The 24,530-nt window shown below is 37.8% G+C and overlaps 2 protein-coding genes across 2 annotated transcripts in view; one reads left to right on the top strand and one right to left on the bottom strand.

The window, feature by feature from the left end:
* Nucleotides 1-1,603: 1,603 nt before the first annotated feature.
* On the top strand, nt 1,604-12,029 carry ppid (peptidylprolyl isomerase D). Its single transcript, XM_057850720.1, has 10 exons — nt 1,604-1,792; nt 4,828-4,968; nt 5,053-5,159; nt 6,459-6,647; nt 6,722-6,844; nt 8,692-8,798; nt 8,880-9,039; nt 9,114-9,200; nt 9,274-9,316; nt 11,268-12,029. Exons 1-10 carry the CDS (start codon nt 1,708-1,710, stop codon nt 11,354-11,356), a joined length of 1,131 nt encoding a protein of 376 aa, XP_057706703.1. The 5' UTR covers nt 1,604-1,707; the 3' UTR covers nt 11,357-12,029.
* etfdh (electron transfer flavoprotein dehydrogenase) overlaps nt 11,451-24,530 on the bottom strand; it is a 30,444-nt gene continuing 17,364 nt past the window's right edge. Inside the window, exons 8-13 of the mRNA XM_057850719.1 lie at nt 22,180-22,320; nt 19,790-19,933; nt 15,999-16,173; nt 15,740-15,922; nt 15,456-15,677; nt 11,451-12,019 (exon numbers count right to left, since the gene is read on the bottom strand). Of these exons, the coding sequence (XP_057706702.1) occupies nt 11,856-12,019; nt 15,456-15,677; nt 15,740-15,922; nt 15,999-16,173; nt 19,790-19,933; nt 22,180-22,320 (1,029 nt within the window). The 3' untranslated portion in view covers nt 11,451-11,855. The remainder of the gene's footprint in view (nt 12,020-15,455; nt 15,678-15,739; nt 15,923-15,998; nt 16,174-19,789; nt 19,934-22,179; nt 22,321-24,530) is intronic.

Below are 24,530 nucleotides of genomic sequence, written 5' to 3' on the forward strand. Positions count from 1 at the left end.
ATTTTCACCCTGATAACCATAGCCTTTGTGGTGGTGGATATGCAGTCTTTTTCAGGTGGACTCTCAATGTTATCTAAAGATGCTAAATAAACAAGTTACATCATAAACATGCATGTGCAACATGAATATAGCATAAATAAATGCTTAAAGACACGGCAAAGACCTTAACAGTGAGAGAGCGGCGTGCAGTTGCGTTGTGGGCAGCCACATGGCAGGATGTGTCTGAGGAGAACTTTTCTACATGATCAATTGTAAGTAAATATGCCTTTCTTTGTCGAAAGTTTGTAATGATTACTTTGGAACCGCTGTACTCGCGACCATTTTTAACATTACGTGGCTGCGCAGAACCATTTATTTTTTGACTTCCAGGATAGTTAAGAGATGATGAACAAGTTTGTATTTCTTGTGTATGCTAATATAATTTGTGTTTAAATATTGCAATTTATATTGCTTATAAAATCCAGACACTTATTCTGAAAGTTTTCAAAATGTTACTTTAGTAGTTTTTGAAAACAAAAGTTTGAATCGAACCACATAAATGTTAAATCAGGAAACAGTCGGAACTAAATATTTAGCTTAATATGCAAATGCACATGGAGGGAGACCGGAAGTAACAAAATATAAGCTGCTGGAGCAGCTCAGACTGTCTGCTTACGTTGCTTGAAAATAAAACCTACTCAACATTGGCAGTCTGCTCTTGGACATGAGTCATTAAGATAATAAGAATATGTAGGTAAAATACATATTTAGGAGAAACTATTTAAAGAGTGCTTTGTGTGCTCCAGCTTTTATTTTGTTACTTCCGGTCCCAGTCATGTAAATTTGCAAGTTAAGCTAAATATTTAGTTCCAACCATTTCCATATTTAGCATTTAGGATATAGGATATAAATTTAAGATTTAAATTAAATATTTAGTTCTGGATTTAGACATTCAGATCCAAAACTTATTTAAAAATGAATATTTGGGTTGCTAAATAATGTTGTAAATGTGCAAAAAAAAAAAAAAAAAAAGTGACTAAAAATTTCACACCACGTTTTCAACACTGTGTGGCGCTAAATGTGAGAAAATGTCGTAATTTTAGGCATGTGCTGCTTTACAAACGGCGCACCAGAATATGGAGACTAAACCCTTGCTGTCAATGGTATCCCATTAGAATTGAGTGGGACAGTTTTGGCGAATTTTAGGGGAACCATAAGTTTTTGGCAAATTCTGTTACAACTTTTTATGTCCCTTGCTGTCTTAGAATTTCTAAATAAAAAAATTAATGTGATTTGGTCGAAAATTGGCAACAAGTAGCGTTTTGAATTTTTTTGTACCGAGTCCACGGGCGAATGGAAAATTTTTGGGGGGTGTTTCGAAAAATTCCTTGCGCTGCGCGAAAATTCTGGTCATTATGATATTTGAATGGTGACAGTCGGTCAAACGGTTTGGACTGAACACGAACAAATGCTATTCAAAAATAAATAAATAAATAAAATAAAGAAACTTAAAAAAAAAAAATAATAAGAAAAAAATAATTTTACTCTATGGGCCCTTCACCTTGCAAAAGCCCCATCTAATTATATACAGCTCTTATTTTGATGGTCCATACCGGATCTATATTTCCAGCGTAATTCAACACCCTTCCTCTTCGCTGTCGCACCGGCTAGTTGCCGACCCTGTGGCTAAGCTAGCGCAAGCTAACGACTCCTTAAAAGTGTTCCAAAATGTCTCACCCAGCGCCAACCAACAAGCCGTCTAATTCAGAAAACCCTCGAGTTTTCTTTGACGTAGACATCGGCGGTGCTAGAGGTAAGGAGACATTAAATCAAAATCATTTAAAATTGTAAATCGAAGTCTGCCGTTAGCAGCGTGAGGCTAGCGTTGCTCGTGGAATTAAACTTGCTTTATATCTTTATTTAAGTGTTAATGTAGAAACGAGCAAAATCATTTTTATTCTATTGGTTTCAACGAATTACATGAGCAACTATATGCCTTCATGTCAGTAAATATTACTACAAGAAATGCGTGGACGAGCCATGTGCGTTATAAGTGTTTATTCACCAAATGTGTAATGCTCATGAATTAATTGCACGTTTTGTCATCTTAAATACACACTCAACAGTTGTAATACTATTACACCGTCGAATGAGATCCATGCAAGTCTTGCAATAAAAAAAATTGGCCTCGTATTAAAAAAAAAATCTATAAAAATCAACAGCTCAGTTATGATTGACATGAACCGCTGGTTTCCGCCTATTACAAAATTAAGATGAAATTATCACATATTTTTCTATGAGCGTCAGTGTCACCGGATTTAAAATCTGCCGGTACAGTGTCCCGATCCGATACCTCAGAAATCTTTTGAGCAAATTTGAACAAAGCTATCCCTACATTATTGCCATATAATAGTTTTTAATACAGAGGGTTCAACGATTCAACGAAGCAAGATTTTTTTTTCTGCAAATCAGTTGTGCAGCACAAAATAAGTTTGCCAGCAAATTACTTATTTTGCAATATCATTAAAAACAGGTGGGTAGAGTAACCAAAAATTTACTGAAGTAAGAGTGCGTTACTTCAAAATAATATTACTCAAGCAAGAGTAAAAATAGTCATCCAAAAATGTATTAAGGTACAAGTAAAAACAGTATCCAGTGAAAAGAAAACTCAATGAGTAACATTGGAACTAAAGATGTCCCGATCACGTCATTTTCAAAGTATCGGAATCGGCAAAAAAATATCGGACATCCCTTTTTTTAATTAAATCATTTTCTATTTGTATTTAACGTTACAGACAAAATGTCTTACACTCATCCAGAGTCTTTAGTTTTGGCTTAAAGTAGGGCTATCAAATTTATCCCGATAACGGTGGTAATTAATTAAAAAAAAAAAAAGTATCACGTGAAAATATTTAACGCAATTAATGCATGCACTGCACGACCCACTCACGCATTGTTGCGTCCAATCTATAATGGCGCCGTTTAACCTATTTATATCATTTACTGAAAAGCTCAACAAATACACTAGATGGCAATATTTAGTCACAATATAGAAAGTCACATTTATCCTTGAAGAATTACAAGTCTTTCTATCCGTGGATCACTTTCACAGAAAGAATGTTAATGTAAATGCCATCTTGAGGATTTATTGTCATAATAAACAAATACAGTACTTATGTATGTTGAATGTATATATTTGTCCGAGTTTTATTCATTTTTTTCTTAATGCATTGCCAAAATGTATATGATCGGGGAAAAATTATCGGGAATGATTGGATTTGAATCGAGAGCAAAAAAAAAAACAAAAAAACAATCGGATCGAGAAATATCGGGATTGGCAGATACTCAAACTAAAACGATCGGGATCGGATCGGGAGCAAAAAAACATGACCCTTATTGTAACTGTTTAATTTTTTTTTGAACAATGATATTTTTTTTCTCTCAGCACAAACTTATGTGAACTTTTGTTAAAATGATACTGTACAATAAACCATTACATAACCACATTTAGCCAAAGAAATACAAAAAAAAATTGAATTCCGGCAATAGAGGGGTGAAAAAAACCCGGAAATGAAGCATTATTCGTCCAAAGAACATGAGTGCTCTAGTGGAGAAAATAGTTCCTAGTTACAATAGTGTATAAAGTAGTTCCTTCATAGTTGCTATTATAAAATGAAAAACATATCTCCGGTTTTCCATGGTCGATCGGTGCCAAATAAAAACTTGGAGTGAGGTTTAAATCCACACTTCCGAGTCATGTTGAGGGCAGCGCTCTATGTCAAATACTTCTTTTTTTTTTTTATGGTGCTTTAAAGACGCCACGTCATTGACAGGCTAGGGTGAACATCGAACGGCAAGTTTTTTGCGGTTTTGCTATTGTTTGCACTTTCAGTTCTTAAATAAGTAAATAATTAAAAAAGTAAATTGAAGCATCTATAATGCAACAATGAAAAATTACATAAACTAAGAACATTTTTATAATGAAGAATATGATAAATTGTGAAAAGAATATAAAGGAAAAAAATTCAGAATTCAAGGATAAATGAGAAAAACAAGGGGTAAACTCAGGAAAAAGTATCTAATAAAATACTGAATGCAAACACTAATGTAAAAACATGGTGAGACAACTAGTCCTGCAACGATTAATCAATTAACTCTGGTAATTCGATTAGAAAAACGCTTTGAATCAAATTTTGCTGCTTCGAGGATTCGTTTACAGTGATGTAATGGTTTGTTTTGAAAGTTAGTATTTAGCTGTTTTTTGTGTTTTTGAACGATTTGTTAAGAGCGTTGTAAACAAAATATTAGCATGTTATAGCATTTAAGCTAGCGGACAATTGCTGTGCTAGTTAGCCAATTGTTCTTTTGTTGTACTTCAAGCCTCATTTATTATTTCTTTATGTTGTTTAAAGCTAGCTCAGATTTTTTTTATTTTGAAATACAAATATTGCTCTTGTGAAATGAAAGTGCAGTTCTGCATTTTTTGAACACTCAGGAATTTTACTTTGTATTTGCATTTAATGCTCTATTGAAAGTGTAATTTTAGCAAGCAAAAATAAATGTTACTGCAAGTATACACTTGTTTCATACGTTTTACATCTCCTAAAAATTTATTCTGCATAACATTAAATGTTCGTAATCAGATTTCTCCAATTGACAGATTAATTACCTAGTCAACCAAAGTCTTCCCAAATAGAGCTATTCAAGTCATCTGGTGAAAATTCCTCTAGTTTTAATATTGTGGTATATATCGCAATAAATCACAAACCCCCCAAAATGTCACTATGCAAGTTTTTTCCAATATCATTCAGCCGTTGCGTCAAGTCTAACCTGAGTTTATTTTATTAGCCGGCCGAATAGTATTGGAGCTGTTCGTAGACATCACTCCAAAGACAGCGGAGAACTTCCGAGCCCTCTGTACAGGAGAGAAAGGCCTGGGAAAGACCACCGGAAAACCTCTACACTTTAAAGGATGTCCTTTCCACAGAAGTACGCATCCTTAACGTATATTTACCGTGATTTTTTGAATTATTGTGTTTTTATCTTTGTATCATCTGTTGACTTTCTCCACAGTCATCAAGAAGTTTATGATCCAGGGAGGAGACTTCTCCAACCAGAACGGTACCGGTGGCGAGAGCATCTACGGCGAGAAGTTTGAGGATGAGAACTTCCACTACAAGGTAAAATGGAATTCAATCACCTGTCAAAATTGTAAACACAAATGCTTTGTTTGCGACAACTGACTAAATATACTAGTGGCCTTGTTCTGATTTTTAAAAAATCATAACATTGTAATAAAACTTGGTATACAAATGGATTGCTCAATTCAAATGTTTTTTACACATTACTTTTAGCACAGTGCACAAAAAATATGCTGCATTTTCCAGCTTTATTGTTAAAAAAAAAAAAGAAAGAAAGACATTGGGACTATAAAATGCATTTGAACTCCTGTATTTTACAAATACACATTATACTGTGTGTGTATATATATGTATATATATATGAGCTGTCAAAATTATTGCGTTAATCACGTTAAAATATTTGACGCAATTAACGCACATGCCCCGCACAAACAGATTAAAACGACAGTGTCATGTCCATTTGTTACTTGTCTTTTTTGGTGTTTTTTCGCCCTCTGCTGGCACTTGGGTGCGACTGATTTTATGGGGTTCAGCACCATCCATGAGCATTGTGTAATAATTATTGACATAAACAATGGCGAGCCACTAGTTAATTTTTTTGTTTGAAAATTTTACAAATTTTATTAAAACAAAAACATTAAGAGGGGTTTTAATATAAAATTTCTGTAACTTGAACTAACCTTTATCTTTTAAGAACTACAAGTCTTTCTATCCATGGATCGTTTTAACATAATGTTAATAATATTAATGCCATCTTGTTGATTTTTTGTTATAATAAACAAATACAGTACTTATGTACAGTATGTTGAATGTATATATCCGTCTTGTTTTATCTTTCCATTCCAACAATAATTTACAGAAAAATATGGCATATTTTATAGATGATTTGAATTGCGATTAATATAAAATTATAGTTGTGCTTTTTGATCTCCACCCTATTTTAGTGGCGCATAAATGTATTCTACTGTTCCAGTAAAGTGCTCAAGACACAGTCATCATTTAGCAAACCCATAAATTGAACAGAAAAATAAACAATGATTCCAATTTTAAAATCTACATGACAAACCTGTACATTGACGCACTACTTTGCCTTATCAGGTTCGCCTTATTTATGAAAATACAATAAACAATACAATAAAAATATGGTATATGTGTGAAAAATTAAGATTTCCTCTTACAACCACAATGTCATGAATTCTTTTGTGATATTTTTTGTGAAAATGTAACAAGTGTATCCAATTATTTTAGTCACAAAAGTAAAGGATATTTTTAAATCCAGTTATTAAAAGACATTTTTAAAAAATACAAACTTTTCCAAATTTGGGATTTTGTTACCAGCATGACCAAGTGGGCCTGCTGAGCATGGCCAACGCCGGGCCCAACACCAACGGCTCGCAGTTCTTCATCACCACAGTGCCCACGCCGCACCTTGACGGCAAGCACGTGGTCTTCGGCCAGGTGCTGAAGGGAATGGGCGTAGTCAAAATGCTGGAGGCCGTCGACACCAACGACGACAATCCCGTCAAGGTAAACAGAGAAAGTGAAGAATATGGCAAAAGATCCTGAAAAGCAACCTTTTGAGTCGACGCTTCTCCTTGCAGCCTTGCGTGATCGCCGACTGCGGCGAGCACAAGGATGGCGACAGCTGGGGTGCCGCCCCGAGCGACGGGACGGGCGATGTCCATCACGACTTCCCAGAGGACTCTGATGTCAACTTCAAAGATGTATGTTGACAAAACACCAACACTATTTTGTGTCATATTCAAATGTGTCAAATTCAAAATATTAAGCAAGTATATTTTTGATTTTTCTTAAACATGTAAATTGAAAAAATATTTTGATTACATTTATTCACCTCAATGGGATAATTACATATTTGTTGTGTTAAGCTACATTCAGACCAGACGCCCTTCGCCCGTTTCTGAATGCAGTTTTCTGTTCACACACTTTTGTCGCCACAAATTGGAAGTTCACGTACCCCCAACAACTTATGCTTCAAGTAATGTAAATATAAGTAATATAACTACTTTAGTCTAATATTCTTACTTTTTTCCCCTCCTAATATTACGCTCAAAGTAGTTTTGTTTTGATAAGAACCTTACATTGGTACAGGTCTTAGCCCCTGAAACCAAACAACTTTGGGTTCATGAAACTTTAAAATAAGCGATTTTAATCTCATAATATTAGGACTTTAATCTCGAATTACTATGAATTTAATCTTGTAATTTGACGACTTTTCTCTCATATTACAACAATGTATGACAACTTTTCTATTGTAATATTTTGACCTTTCTTGTCCCAAAATTTTTTTTTTCTTTCTTTGGACCTTTGTTGATTGGATAATGAGGAAGGATATCAGGATAGTCATCGGATGGGTAAATGCGCAGAAGGAAATTCGACACGAATTTAGCGAAATTATGATTTTACCGATGGTTTCATGGACAGGCACAATTATGATACTTTGTATTTTTGGCGGAAAACACAGACAACGTTGAAAAAGCAGTTTTTCTGCTCTAGCACCCCTCTTTAAAATAAACTGCTGTATTTTAAGCCAAAAGAACTGTTGTGTTTGATAGAACAATATGTCAATATGCTGCCATAGCAGATTCATGGCGCATGAAACCCCCAAACTATTTTTAATGTCCGTTTTACCCTGGAAACCCCCGTTTACAGACGTCGCGCAACCGCTTTTGTTTCAATCCAGCCATAAAAAGAAGGTAATTATATTTATTTTTCAAAATGTCAGTACTTTTTAGCGTGGAATCATTAATATTTCGTAAAAAAAAAAAAAAGACAAAAAAACACGACTTTAAAAAATTATTATTATTATAATTATAATTAATTAAAATTATTAATAATTTTAAACTTTTACAAAAAACAAATTACATTACAATGAAAAAAATTGTGTCTGTAAATCAGTCACGGATATCTACCTGTATAACTACTGCTTAATTGTATTTTTTTGTTACTGTCACATTTTCCTCAATGTTAGATGATAAATAATGGATCCAAACAAAGAAAAATTGAAAAAAAGTTTTAAAAGGGTAAATATATGAAAAAGAACATCTCGACCACTCCTTGATGTCTGTGATTTATGCATTCCGACCCTTGTTAATTACCATGTTTCACTCCTAAAATCCCCCAAAAATCCAGCTGTGGCCATTCACAGCTGTGTCTTGACACTCAGTGATACATGCTACATGGAGTTTTTGTATCGAAACAAAGTAAGTACGCGATAATTGTCTCGTTAAAGTCATGGCGTCTGTAATTGTTCTCGCGTGTTCTCACTTAATAGGGATTTGCTGTTTCAAAATTGTATTTATTTTTTTTAAACGCCGTCCTGTTCAAAAATTTTCCTCCCACATAAAATTGAGATTTTAAGCTTTCCAATGATGTATCACACGTACATATCAGACAATATTGAAATTTGGCCAAATTGGGGGTCTCAGAGCGGAACTTCAAGTCAGCTGAGTGTTTTCCGCCTTTTAACAATGTATCCATTATCTTCCTAAAACAAAACGTTTCACTTCCTTAATTCAATTTCCCTCTCAAACATTTTTTTTTCATCCAGGTGGACAAAGTTTTGTTTGTAGCTGAGGACATTAAGAAGATTGGAAACAACCTTTTTAAGAGTCAAGATTGGAACGCCGCTGTGAACAAATATAGCAAAGCTCTTAGGTTGAACGCCGACTACAAAGCAATTATAGGTTAATGTGAATCGAAGGCACCATGTTGTCTACTGTACGCGTAACTCCGCAGGTATTTAGAGGTGTGCGGTGAAGTTTTGGAAGAGAATGAGGGCGAGGAGTCTCCGGCGCAAAAGAAGCTGGAGCCCGCCGTGCTCAGCTGCTACCTCAACACTGCCGCCTGCAAGTTAAAGCTGCAAATGTGGCAGGAGGCTATGGACAGCTGCAATGAGGTCCAGTATAGACATTCGTCCACTAGGTAGCGCTATTATACAAAGATTGTGCTCACTTGTGTGCAATTTGGTAGGCTCTGGAGCTGGACAACAGCAACACCAAGGCTCTTTTCCGCAGGGCTCAGGCCTGGCAGGGTCTCAAGGAGTTCAGTCAAGCCATGGTAACCTTTTTCTTCTGGCGTACTTCAACAAAACTTAGCCATTAACAAAGTTCTAATTCAATTTTATTTCCAGACTGATCTGAAGACAGCTCAAGGAATAGCTCCAGAGGACAAAGGTGATTTCTTTTATTTTTTTTCTTCATTTTGAGGAACTGCAAATAAAGGTGCCTTTATTTAAAAAGACTTTTAATGGTCGGTGCAACTAAATGTACCATATTTACCACACGCTAAGTGGTCCACTAAGTGCACTCCCAACATACAGTGCCTTGCAAAAGTATTCGGCCCCCTTGAACCTTGCAACCTTTCGCCACATTTCAAGCTTCAAACATAAAGATATAAAATTGTAATTTTTTGTCAAGAATCAACAACAAGTGGGACACAATCGTGAAGTGGAACAAAATTTATTGGATAATTTAAACTTTTTTAACAAATAAAAAACTGAAAAGTGGGGCGTGCAATATTATTCGGCCCCCTTGCGTTAATACTTTGTAGCGCCACCTTTTGCTCCAATTACAGCTGCAAGTCGCTTGGGGTATGTTTCTATCAGTTTTGCACATCGAGAGACTGACATTCTTGCCCATTCTTCCTTGCAAAACAGCTCGAGCTCAGTGAGGTTGGATGGAGAGTGTTTGTGAACAGCAGTCTTCAGCTCTTTCCACAGATTCTCGATTGGATTCAGGTCTGGACTTTGACTTGGCCATTCTAACACCTGGATACGTTTATTTTTGAACCATTCCATTGTAGATTTGGCTTTATGTTTTGGATCATTGTCCTGTTGGAAGATAAATCTCCGTCCCAGTCTCAGGTCTTGTGCAGATACCAACAGGTTTTCTTCCAGAATGTTCCTGTATTTGGCTGCATCCATCTTCCCGTCAATTTTAACCATCTTCCCTGTCCCTGCTGAAGAAAAGCAGGCCCAAACCATGATGCTGCCACCACCATGTTTGACAGTGGGGATGGTGTGTTCAGGGTGATGAGCTGTGTTGCTTTTACGCCAAACATATCGTTTTGCATTGTGGCCAAAAAGTTCAATTTTGGTTTCATCTGACCAGAGCACCTTCTTCCACATGTTTGGTGTGTCTCCCAGGTGGCTTGTGGCAAACTTTAAACGGGACTTTTTATGGATATCTTTGAGAAATGGCTTTCTTCTTGCCACTCTTTCATAAAGGCCAGGTTTGTGCAGTGTACAACTGATTGTTGTCCTATGGACAGACTCTCCCACCTCAGCTGTAGATCTCTGCAGTTCATCCAGAGTGATCATGGGCCTCTTGGCTGCATCTCTGATCAGTTTTCTCCTTGTTTGAGAAGAAAGTTTGGAAGGACGGCTGGGTCTTGGTAGATTTGCAGTGGTCTGATGCTCCTTCCATTTCAATATGATGGCTTGCACAGTGCTCCTTGAGATGTTTAAAGCTTGGGAAATCTTTTTGTATCCAAATCCAGCTTTAAACTTCTCCACAACAGTATCTCGGACCTGCCTGGTGTGTTCCTTGGTTTTCATAATGCTCTCTGCACTTTTAACAGAACCCTGAGACTATCACAGAGCAGGTGCATTTATACGGAGACTTGATTACACACAGGTGGATTCTATTTATCATCATCGGTCATTTAGGACAACATTGGATCATTCAGAGATCCTCACTGAACTTCTGGAGTGAGTTTGCTGCACTGAAAGTAAAGGGGCCGAATAATATTGCACGCCCCACTTTTCAGTTTTTTATTTGTTAGAAAAGTTTAAATTATCCAATAAATGTTGTTCCACTTCACGATTGTGTCCCACTTGTTGTTGATTCTTGACAAAAAAAATTAAATTTCATATCTTTATGTTTGAAGCCTGAAATGTGGCGAAAGGTTGCAAGATTCAAGGGGGCCGAATACTTTTGCAAGGCACTGTACCATATGAAGCTATTCAATGGTCTGTGCACATCTCATGTACAATTATTGAACTATACTGCAATAATTCAGGCCCCTTTTATGAAGATTTCACATCATATTCAATGCCCCACAAGAGCAAGGCAGGGAATGTGTATAATTACACTCAAGTGCTGATATGCGTTCTTTTTCTGGCAGCCATCAGCAACGAGATGAAGCGCGTACAACTCCAAGTCCAGCAGGAAAAGGAAAGAGAGAAGAAAATCTACGCCAAAATGTTTGCCTGACTTGTCACGTGACAGACCTCATCTTGAAGTTGTTTTTCTACACTGAACACTATCGCTGTTTTGTAGCCGTGTCCTTGACCGCAACAAATACGAGTGCAGAACAGTCATATAGTTTTATTCACTGATGTGACATTATGTACAGTACAGTAAAATGTACCTGGAATAAATGTTAACTTATCAAAAGAGCTTGCTGAAGTCCTTAGTTTATGTACTTGAAGGGCACTTTATGCAAATGACTTGTTCAAGTCTCACTTTTTTTTTTTTGGGCAGCAGTAGCGTCGCATCATAAATTAATAAAAATCCAGGCTCTATAAACATAATTTGTGTTGATAATTATTACATATACAAGACCAGGCAAGTTTTCTTTTGCTACCGAATATGAAACCATCCAAAGTTTTGACTGTATAACAGCAATGATAGGCACGTCATTTCTGAAGAGAAGCCCTGAACACCTACTCAAGTTTACCGTATTTTCCTCAAATGGTGGACAGCCATTTGTCTACATTCCGTTGTAGGCCGGTCCGCCTCCGCCCTCCGGGACCACCCAGTTGATGTTCTGGCTAGGGTCCTTGATATCACACGTTTTACAGTGTACGCAGTTCTGAGCGTTGATCTGCAGCCTCATGCCGTCACCAGAGTCCACGGGAACATACTCGTACACACCTAGGAATAGATGGGAGTCCATAGTTACATGAAATTATTCGAAGAACATTTATTGTAGCTTCCAGTCAAAATGGACTGGATGTCCAGCCCGGTCAATGGCAGTTAAATAATATGAAATAAAGTTTTGAGTGGTAATTTAGTTTTTCTTAATTCTTACTTATGCATAAAACAATGATATATTAAATCAAATGAAAAAACAATGATTAATAATGACAAAAAATTCCATTGTAATCAAAACCTCAGTCATTTTGGGTCATGTAGGCCACACTAGTACCGTATTTTTCTGATTGTTAAGTTGCACCAGCCAAAAAAGCGCAATGAAAAGGAACAAGACATAAGTTGCACCTGAATATAAATCAAATTTTTGGGGGGGATTTATTTGAGAAAATCCAACACCAAGAACAGACCAAACTAATTGCTTTTTTAGTTTTTTTTTCCCATTTCAATAAGCGTAACCCCCGCATTTCACTCACTCAAGTTTCTCGCGAACTCCAAACTTTTACTGCTCGATTACTATTTTCGGCTGCATATTTCACAACTTGCAGCTTGTATTCAGAATATGATTTTCTGTTCAGTGCCATTTTGCTCAGTTCTTCTTAGTTGTTTTTATAAGTTACCGCCAATTTTGAAAAACAAGTCCTTGAGCGCCCTCTTGCATCTTAGTGTGAAAATATGTGAAACGAGATTATAATAATGTGTTAATAATTTCACACATAAATCGCTACAGAGTATAAATTGCATACTAAATGTTATACTATATACTGGTATACTAAATGTTAACCCCTTGATGCCTACTGGTGCAAAATAAGTCAAACTCCAGATAAATGCACCCTCAATTAATTTGCATCATACGTGAAATTATGTGTATTTTATCATTTCTTTTATACTGTTATAATGTGTTCATTATTTTATGACTTTAAATCGATTTGGTCAGTTTGAGCTAGCATTTACTTGAAAGCAAAAAACACAATTTTTTAAACTTAATTTTTAAAATACTGCCGTTAAGGGGTTATTATTATAGCTTATATTACACAAAAAGTGATGTCCACATATGAGAATGCCAGGTCCTACTGATTTTTTTTAAATTACAAAAAAAACCCACATTTTCCTTGCGCTCTAAATAATTGACAATAAATTTTGGACAATACAGCACACCTGACTATAAGCTGCCAGCCACCAAATTTGACATGAAAACAGCATTTGTTCATAGATAAGCTGCACTGGACAATAAGCCGCAGCAGTCCTCACTGTATTATGGGATATTGACACCAAAAGATATTAACCGATAACACATTATTTGACAGCGGCGTCATAAGACTGTCAAAAAACCAAATGAACCACCATTGCTTCAAGTAGCTTCATTTGTCCATCACTGCTCCCTTGGGGAGACTGTCACCTCTGCTGCCACCTGCTGTCAACATTGGTGTCATCCTACATGCCTTTTGCATGCATTGCAGCGCTACAGATGTAAATAACAAAATTCATGTTCTGTGCTAATTATTTCTTCAGTTACTGTTCCAGTTGTTTCATTAATTGCTAGTTATGGTATTTTGGTAACACATTTGACAGTGGTGCCATAAGACTGTCATAAGACCATCATAATTACAGGCATGAAAATGGGTCAAGGGTTAAAAAGGTGAGAACGGTGTGGAGGACATATGTTCCGTCGTTTGGCCAAAATGTCTACATCGGCGAAGCGTCCTACTGTATGTGAGGCAAATTTGACGCCCAAAGTACTACCGTGTGCTCTCAACTTGTTTTGTTTGGATGCATACAGGCAAAACGTACTAAAAAATGCCTTAAGAAAGACTTAAATGTAGTTATATCAAATAAGAACGGTTTAAATACGCTTCGTGACTAATGTGGTCAACTGCTTTAAAGCTACCACAAAAAAACACAATGGTTAAAAGTATGGGAGGGTAATATATGCAAAAAGTATTTTTGAAGGAATGAAAAGGTCATAAAAAACTCAGTAAAAACAAATAGTGAGTACTCGCCGCTTTTAACTGATGTGCGCATGCGTGCGAATGTTTGCGCAACTGCGCTGAGCATTGTGTACAGCGATATTAGAAAGAGGCTTGTGTTTCTTCTTTTATATTACTGTTAAATACACAAGCTTGACCCTAACTTAATGGGAAATATTTTTTCACTGGAGATTTGGCTAGCTCTGGCAGTGTTCGACGCAAGTTGCAACAAACGGCAGTAACTTTGTTATACAGCAAAATACGAAAAGGTTTGAAACCGTTACTCACCAAATCCAATATGCTGGCAAATGCATTCATCTGAAAAAAATATTTGGAGTGAGACCTTTTCTCGTCCAGCTAACCTGAATTTGTGCTTAGGGCAAGATCATCTGTCGCAATTAGCGATCTTTGACGCCATCCTTTTTTCCACTTCGAGCTTGTTTCTCACTTAGCGGTTGTGAGACTTAAAACCTCGACGAAGTTGCTCTTCCAGCTAAGCCTAGGCTAACATTCGTCTTTGTAAGTTTTTAATTAGTTTGTATTTTGAATTTGAAAGGAAAATGTGTTTTGTTTTTGGCGAACTTTTTCATGGTGCTAATCAGTTGAAGCTACTCACACATGGAAAAATACTATTGTACGTTTTAAATGTATTCATTTTGTATATTTCAGTTACCACGTTTTGAGAGTTCAATAAATTGACGAAATGTCAACTTGTGTTTTGTTTTTGGGTTCGCTGGAATAGTGTCACTGACACACAAAGCAACAAACGGGAAGGGGTGAGCGCTGCCGCACCACTTTTGGCTACATTTTTGACACATGAAAAATAATAGCGAATCATGTACTACGGTGTGACATAATTTTAGTGGTTTTGAAACCGCGACGTTTTCATACCATGGTAAACCGTGACACCAGAAACCGGCACATGCCTACTCCCGACCCCCCCCCCCCCCCCCCCAAAAAAAAAAAAGTTTCTCAGATCTACACGATTCACGTAGGTCACCCTTTTTGACTTCAAAACGGCGAATTTCGCCGAAAGGTGAGAGATTTTCATGCCTGTAATTATGACATGACACTGCCATGAGCATTAATGAATGCTTGCGACAGATGTCATTTTGTGTCATCTGGCAAATTATCGCACTTATGAATAGATGTAGAAGATCCGAGCTGGACATAAATGGAGTGTTGGTGACATAATTTGACGGATCATACTTACCGACATCTGTCATAAGCATTCATTAATGCCAATGATAGTGTCGTAATTATGAAAGTCCCATGGCAGTTTTATGATGCCGCTGTCAAATAAAGTGTTACATATTAACCCCAATTATTTAACAAATAAGCCGCACTGGACTATATGCTGCAGGATTCAAAATGAGGGAAAAACGTCGCTGCTCATAGTCCGAAAATTACGGTAATAGTTTGTGGCTTAATTTGGAAAAATTAATTGAATTCACTGTGCAAGGCTGATTTACCAGCAGGGCAGAAACGCTGCTCTGGCCCGTCGTAGATGGCGAGGTTCCTGTTGACGGGCACGCTGTCGTCTTTAAGGGTCAAGTGGGCGGGCTGGTCTCCTTCATGGTTGGTTCCGCTGAGCGCCACGGACGACAGCAGGTCAAAACTGATCTTTCCGTCGGGCTTGGGGTACTCGATAGGCGTACAGTCTTTGGCCGGCTTCAGCTGGTCGGCGTCACGCCCTGATGCGTATCAAAACCAGATAAGACTGGCTTGTACGGTATTTCCTCAAATATTTACTCACCGCAGTGTTTGAGCGTCCACGGCTCTTTGCCCCTAAGGATCCAGTAGAAGATCCCCGTGTAGATCATACCGCCGTACAAACCGAAGTAGTTGTGGAATGACGGACGGATGTTCCTCACGCTGTGGAGCTCCCTCCACACCCATGACGCCTTCAAGGCCTCGGTGTACTCGGGAATGTGAAGACCTTATGTTCCGCATTTAAATATTTTTGACTCATTCAGTGCCATTGACGTCACAGTGTCGTGTACTTTATTTCATACCTGCCGTTTCCGACTCGCCGCCCTCAGCTAACGCCATGACTCGTGGGAAAATGGCCTCTGCCGCCAGCATGCCGCTCTTCATGGCTGTGTGCGTACCTTTAATTTTGGGCACGTTCATGAAGCCTGGGCTGCAGCCAATCAGGAGGCCGCCCGGGAAGGTCAGTTTAGGTACAGACTGAGAAGAAAGAGTGCAACCACAAAATGTCAATGGAATAGCCAGTCAGTTGAGTTGTTCATCATTTTAGAACTAACATAAAAAGTTCTAAGTCAGGAATCGGCTATTTAGTGTGAAAAGGCTTAAAAGATCCCTAGTTTGACAAGTACAACTCCTAGCAAAAAGTATGGAATCACCAGTCTCGGACAAGCACTCACTCAGACATTTTATCATGTAGAACAAACTCAGATAAAAAGCTTGAAAAAATAATGAATTAGTTCAAAAGTGCAACTCTTTAGCATTCAGAAACACTAAAAGAAATGAATAAAAAACATTGTGGTGGTCAGTAAATGTCTCTATCAATCTTTTATAGAGCAAGTGCAGGCAAATATATATCTAATGCAGATACATGACTCTTGACAAGGGGATGATGCTGGAACTTTTGTTTGGTGCTGTTCCAGTGAGATTTACAAAGATGACTGCCTGAAGAAAACATCAAAATTCCCTCAGTCCTTGATGATATGGGGCTGCATGTCAGGCAAAGGCACTGGGGAGATGGCTGTGGTTATATCTTCAATAAATGCAGAAGTTTACATTGAAATTTTAGACAGCTTTCTTATCCCTTCAATTGAAAATGTTTTTCATTTTCCAAGATGACAATGCATCATGCTACAGAGCTAAAACTGTTAAAGCATTCCTTGAAAAAACAGACTTATCCAGTCAATGTCATGGCCTGCAAATAGCCCACAGCAAGGCTCCGACCAGCAAGGATGATCTGGCAACTGCAATCAAAGAGAGTTGGCACCAAATTGATGAAGAATACTCATCAAGCCCATGCCTAGGAGACTGCAAGCTGTCATAAAAGCCAGGGGTGGTGCTACTAAATACTAGAGATGAGTTTTGATTGTTATTTCTTTGTTTGTTTCTCATGATTCCATATTTTTTTCCTCACAATGGAGTGATTCCATATGTATTTCCCTGCACTTGCTCTATAAAAGTAACATTTACTGACCACCACAATGTTTTTTATTCATTTCTTTGAGTGTTTCTGAATGCTAAAGAGTTGCACTTTTGAACTAATTCATTAATATTTCAAGCTTTTTATCTGAGTTTGTTCTACATGATAAAATGTCTGAGTGAGTGCTCATCCGAGACTGCTGATTCCATACTTTTTGCTAGGGTTGTAGAAAACGAATTTGGCACTCGCTGCCTTTTACCATTTCATAGTTAATCCATCCAAAACTATTAAACTATTCTGGTCGTGACATCACAACCATCATTAATAGAATATGAGAATATTTCAGTGCCACATTTCTGTATAATAACAACAACACTATATTATTGCCACACCATTCTAAACATATGAGTGTCTTTGCCTGCAATTGACAATGATAGACGTCCAATTCATATATACTGAGAAAACTGGCTGTAGTGTGAATGCTATCCTTTAGTATGATTTACGGCGCAAAAAGTCCAATCCATTTTGACTGGGTTGGACATCTAGCACCGTCAATGGCAGCCAATGGGTTAACATAGATACTATTCGAGTGGAAGATTTTGGTAGCAACCTGTTGGTTCCTTTATTAAACAATAGGTATGTTTACATGGACACTTTTATTCGGATTAAAAGCCTGGTCGGAATAAAAATGCTTCATGGACACAGCCCATTCGGAATATTCTTAACCCGATCCAGCCCCTTCAGATCAAGATTCCATTCTGAATGAGAGGGGTGGTTAATGTAGATTGATAATCCGGTCTGCACGTATCAAAAAATTTTATTCCAAAATTTTGGAACAAACCGTCCTTACCTGTAACGTCAGTTTGTTATTCCAGTAAACTAGCAGACGCAGAGGGAGTGGAAGACAGGGTAGGCGCAACTTGTGCAAGACTAAACTGGTCTGTACTGTATATGAGAAGAACATGTTGCTGCAAGTTGGATATTAAAAGTTCTTAAAAATGTTGAAAGACTTGATGGTGGGAAAAATACACAAAATAGCGCTCCGGTTTAATGTCCAAATGGACAGAAGGAATGGACATGTTTTGTTGACACAGAAGTCAGTAGGGCTTTTTTCTTCTAGTATTTTTTCTGATATACGTAGTCATGCTGCCTACACATGCTGTGGGAAAGATGAACATTACCACATTGGTGATTACGAGTACGTCTTGTTCTTGTGCTTTTGTTGTCGTAGTAAAAAGACATAGCAGACATAGGCTAGGTTCATACCGCAGGTCTTAATACACAAATCCGATTTTTTCCTGTTTTTCCCACTCGTGTGAGGCATTAACTTGATGATCTGAACGGGACAGGTCGTATAGAAGTGGACCATTTCAAATCCGATCTAGGGTCACTTTCGTATTTGGTTCAAATATGATCCGGGCCACATTTTTCCAGAATGTGGCGGCGGTCTGGACTGTCAAGTCTCCCAAATGGAAATTCATGCAGCAATTACGTAGGATGACTGCGATGGAGCTGTACATTAGCGTTAGCGCCTGGCTTTAACTCCGCCTTTAGAGAAGAGGCGGGCTTGACAACAGTCATATAATTTTTTTTTTTTTTAAAACATAAAATGGAGGAAAAAAAGGATAAGCCTGAGAATGCTCGGTTTTCTTCTGTGCGCCAAATGAACAGTACTGTATTTCAATATTGCTTACATGGCTGAGAGTCAGGCCAAACTGACCATATCTGTGTGTGTCATGCATGCACAGTGCGTGCATGTGTTCTATCAATCCATATAAACTTTGAATATGAGACTAAACAGCGATTGTTTATGTCTGTTATTTGTGTCCTCTTTTTGGAAATCAAAATATGATCGCCCTTGAATGGCGTAGAGCCAGCATGTGTAGTCATTTATTTTGATGCTTCTGTGCATGCGGGTTAGTTTTCTCGGTGCATGTCGGACTGCAAGTTAGCGCGCATGCGTACTACATTTACGGGCTCAATGGAAAAAGGCTGTCTGAATGGGCACGCCAAAAAAAAAAAACGATATGAAGAAAAATCGGATTTTTGCATTAAGACCTGCGGTATGAGCCTAGCGTTAGACTTCATTTGGGTTTGTTGTGTGTGTGTGTGTGTGTGGGGGGGGGGCTGTTTTAGACCTATTAATTCATCTATAACAAGAAGAGAATGCATCAAAATACAAATGGTAAATTTTTGTTTGTAACTGAATATTCGAGCGAAAAGTTGGTTCACAAATAAGGTTTTTATAATTGCGTACACTAGATTATTATGCTGGCGTCAAAAAAAAAAAAAAAAAAGGTGCAAATTGACAAAAAAAAATTCTCCTTTGAGAACTTAGCTTCTTACCGTATTGAGCATCATTACAACATCACATGAACTCAGCATCAATCTGTGCACGTCAAAATAATTTGTTCCGACTGACGTTCTGATGCATGAACACGCAAGACCTAATCAGATCCATATTTTTCGTGTCTTATGATCACGGTGTATCTGATCACAATCTTAATCCGAACACTGATAGGATTGAAGAAATGCTGTACATGTAGACATACCCATTGACCTCCTTTTGAAAACAATGTATTAATTCTTGACGGGAGCAAATCGATAACCTATTAAGATACAAAGTATCGCGTAAATCACCATATCGATATATTGTAATGCATGTAGTTAAAAGTCTACCTGAAATCCACCTTCGTTGAGTGCGCGGGCTCCGTACGCTATTCTGTGGCCTCCCTCCAGTGTGGGTGCGACAAAAGGGTGGTGCTTCCATCGCTGGAACTCACGGAAGGGACTCAGGTAAGGGTTGGAGTAGTCGAGACCCACCTGTGTACAACCATCATGAAAAATTACACTTAAAAAATTAGAAGTGTTATGAAAATTTCACTTAACTCCTGAGTATATAGATTCCGCATTTATCCATTACATTCCTTATTCAGATGGGTGAACATTCATATATTACAGAACAATCTGCATATAAGCAGGACAGCAAAAGGTGAGCCACTAAATAAATAGGGCAATGCTGCAATTAATCTTTGTTTATCTCATGACCGTTCAGTGACAGGCAGAAAAATTAAATGCTCTTCAAACAGATGGCAAAGATAAAATTAACATGCAGTAAATAGTGGCAGATGGGCGCTGCATTAACTTTAATGTGAATGGTTAACACAGTATGTCAAATGTTTATTCTTATTTTCACGATATGACAGTGAAAAAAAAAAAAAAAGAATTTATGACTAGTAGACGTCCAATCCGTTTGAACTCAAAACGAATTGGACGTTTACGGCCGTCAGTGGCAGCCAATGCTAAGCAATGAGATCATTATGGGGCATTTTTTCACATAATTTCCTGTTGACTGCGTCACTTATTTTTCCTTTTGGGGAATTTACGGGTCACTTCCTGTTGATTTGGGGGAATTTACGGGTCCCTTACTGTTGATTTTGGGGAATTTACGGGTCCTTTCAGTTGATTTTGGGTTACTGAATAGGAATTGACTCAAAATCAAGAGGAAGTAGCCTGTAAATGCCCTAAAATGAACAGGAAGACAACTGTAAATGCCCACAAGAGTAGACGTCCATTACAGTCAAAATGAATTGGATGTGTAGCGCCGTCAATGGCAGCTAGTGAGCGAATGTAGACGCTATTTAGTGTTGCACGATATCCATTTTTTGAAACCGACATCGATAACTTCCCGCTCCTCAAGGCCGATACCGATACGATGACCGATAATATATATGTAATTTTTCAATGTATATTCACCTGAGTTTTTGAACACCTGTAGGTCAAAAATACTAGTGGTTGATTCAGCATAGATTTGCCTTTGACCGAACCAGAATTTTCATGATGACATGAACACTATTATAATGAACAAAACAAAGACAGTAACAAAAGTTTGCATACTGGAAAATCAGGAGTGGAAACAAACGCACACATTACAATCCGACACCGTGCCAAAAACATTATTAATAGGGCCGATAATATAAGTATAATACACTCAGGGCGCCGCGCGGTTTTTGGGACGCAATGAGGAACGGAGCGGGAGTAGCTAGACATCATGCTTGTCATTACCCGGCTCCTCGGGTAATGCCAATGCTCAACTCACGGCTCTAGCTCAATTCATGCCGCGAGATAAAAAAACAACAACATACCTGACTGCTGCCGACAGATGCAACAAAGTACGTCCACGTAATGTTACGGTAGATATCATATTTATATAGGACGAAATGCACAATAGACTCGGTGGCAATAGCAGCACGTGGACAGAAAGTTATATGCGGGCGTTAGTAAACGGCTGCCATTTTAAAGCAGTAGACTTCCCTGCAAGGCTGTTGTAGCGAACCTTCCAAGCGAAGCTAATTAACTCTTTAGCTAAAATACTCCTAAATCGGTAAAATATTGACTTGAATCTATCTTTAAAATAGTTTTAAAACTTTCACATGTCGAAAGTAGACAGAAGGGAAATTATGGAATAACGGGAGCAATTTTAACAACTTTAACGGTTGATTCACAACATTAAATTAATTGAATGTAGTTTAAAGCTGCTGATACAGAATGGGGATTTGAGTATATTATTTATTGTTTTCAACTGTTAACTTGATACTGGAATAGTCGTTTATTTAAGCCTGCAAGGCTTTTTTAAAATTATTATTTTTTTTTTTTTTAATAGTTTTTGTAACTAATGTACAAAACATTAAAAGCAGCTAATAGCGGGGGGGAGGGGGTCATCAATAATCGATTTATAATCGAATCGTAGCCTCTGAATCGTAATCGAATCGTTAGGTGCCCAAAGATTCCCACCTCTACCTCTAACGCTATTCTAATAGAACATGTTGCTTCCTTTTTAAAAAGGCGACACCTTTTCAAAACAATATATCGAATCTTGCTGGGAGCAAAGTATCGCGATATATCACATTTTCGATATATTGTTAAACCCCTAGTGTGTGCGGACTTTTTGTAACAACTGTACTGTATATTGCTACAGTGGGCCCCACTGTACAGTGACTTAGGGGTTTTCCTAATGTCAAATATGAGCCTTGGCCCTGTAAAATTGAAGGGGAAAATATTCAACTCACCACAAAGCCTAGCGCGACTAGAGGTTCTCCTTCATTGAGGTGATACAGGAAGGAACCACCATATGTGTTCCTGTTCAGTGGCCAGCCCACCGAATGCTCCACTCGTCCAGGACGCCACTTTTTCTCATCAATGGTCCACACCTAAAGTAAGCAAAATTTTTTAAAAAACAACATTTTTTCTATTTCAGACAGTGTAAGCAAAAATTAAGCAAAAATTTAAAAAAACAACAACAATTTTTTCTGACTATTTCAGACAGTGTGCTCCAGCAACGCTGCTTTACTAAGGGTTAGCGCTAGCCGTTAGCCCTTGGTCTTAGTATATCAGATGCGATAAAATGGATTTTTAAGACAACTTTGTCTATTTTAAGTTTGGAAGACTAGATAAAATGGAGAATACTTATATTTTTTGATCAGATATTTCTGTGTAAAATCTCCCAATTTACATATCACACAAACGTGACTGTTTACTGTTAGCAGCAATTGTTTTTGACAAGAGTAGACGAGACGGAGGATCGGTGGTTCTCTATTGAAGGGAAGAAAAATACTTTTTAGGGCAGTTTCAGTTAAAATGTCAAGGCTCTATGTACTCATAAGGGCATTTGTGAAGCATGCGTTGAGTATAAATGTATTTTAAACTCAAAGTGTTTTTTAACTCTAAAAATCCTATACGGTCCCTTTAAGACATGGATGGACACATGCTGCTTATAGTTTGGTGCGTTGTATATATGGATTTTTTCTTACATCTTCTGAAATCTGGGCAGTGCGCTTTATAGTTTGGATATTGCAGTACTTGCAAAGAATGCCTTTTTTTTTTTTTTTGCTAATGAGACAATGTGTAAACCAGGGTTGTTCCGATCATGTTTTTTTTGCTCCCGATCCGATCCCGATCGTTTTAGTTTGAGTATCTGCCGATCCCGATATTTCCCGATTCGATTGCTTTTTTTTTTGCTCCCGATTCAATTCCAAGTTCCCGATAATTTTTCCCGATCATATACATTTTGGCTATGCATTAAGAAAAAAATGAATAAAACTCGGACGAATATATACATTCAACATACAGTACATAAGTACTGTATTTGTTTATTATGACAATAAATCCTCAAGATGGCATTTACATTGTTAAGATTCTTTCTGTGAGAGAGATCCACGGATAGAAAGACTTGTAATTCTTAAAGGATAAATGTGACTTTGTATATTGTGACTAAATATTGCCATCTAGTGTATTTGTTGAGCTTTCAGTAAATGATACTGTAGCCATTTAACTGTTCTGCCCAAATGCATGATGGGAAGTGCAACCATTACTGTAAGTAGTTGCACCAATTGATATATCTTCTCTGCGTTGGGAAATAACATAGGGCATGGGTGTCCAAACCTGTCCTCAAGGGCCGCTGTGGGTCCTGGTTTTTGTTCCTACCAATCGAGCACAGACAGTTTGACCACTTTGACCAGTTTGTGCTAAAACAAGCACCACCTGACTGCAATCAACTGATTACACTTGTGAGACACCAGATTGGTGAAAAGATGTCGTCTTGTTTTGTAGGAATGAAATCCAGCACCCACTGCGGCCCTATGTGGAACAGTTTGGACACCACTGACATAGGGTGTTAAGAAAAAGATCAACTACTACCTTTCCTTCCCACATTGCTTCCCACGATATTTCTAATTGTTGAGAAAGGGATTGTAAGGCTTTAGCTAATTAAAAACAGGCTCCAAAGACTGCCAAAATTCACTCTACTCATTTTACGCTTTTACCTCTATATATACCGTATTTTTCGGACTACACGTCGCACCTGAGTATAAGTCGCACCAGCCATAAAATGCCCAACGAAGACAAAAAAAACATATATACGTCGCACCTGAGTATAAGTCGCATTTTGGGGGTAAATTTACTTGATAAAATCCAACACATAGAACAGACATGTCAGAACAACATGTGAATGAACAACGAAATGTGAATATACTGTCCTCACCAGGACGCTACGGCTCGGTCCTGGCTATTCAGCGGGCTAAACTCCCAAATGACGATGCTGGACGTCCGTATAATTTGCTGAATCAATTTCGTCCTTGATACCAAACAGGTCCGCATCGACGTAAATAAATGACAATTAGGTGCTTTTACAGCAATGACATGACGCAAACGGTTAGCATGCGTTCGCTAGCATTAGCACATCGTTCAAACAACCACACAACTGGCTCTAAGTGTCCGATCGCGGGTGGAAAACACACAACAACAACAGAAAAGATGACACACACAGGCGTTGCCTCTGTAGAGATATTTTACAAGCATAAACAATGAACGTAGGTTTGCAGCCGTGCTTCTCTCTCGCTAACTCGCCCACTCAGTCAGAGCT

This window comes from Corythoichthys intestinalis, chromosome 11 (genome assembly GCF_030265065.1).
Source record: "Corythoichthys intestinalis isolate RoL2023-P3 chromosome 11, ASM3026506v1, whole genome shotgun sequence".
Lineage (NCBI taxonomy): Eukaryota > Metazoa > Chordata > Actinopteri > Syngnathiformes > Syngnathidae > Corythoichthys > Corythoichthys intestinalis.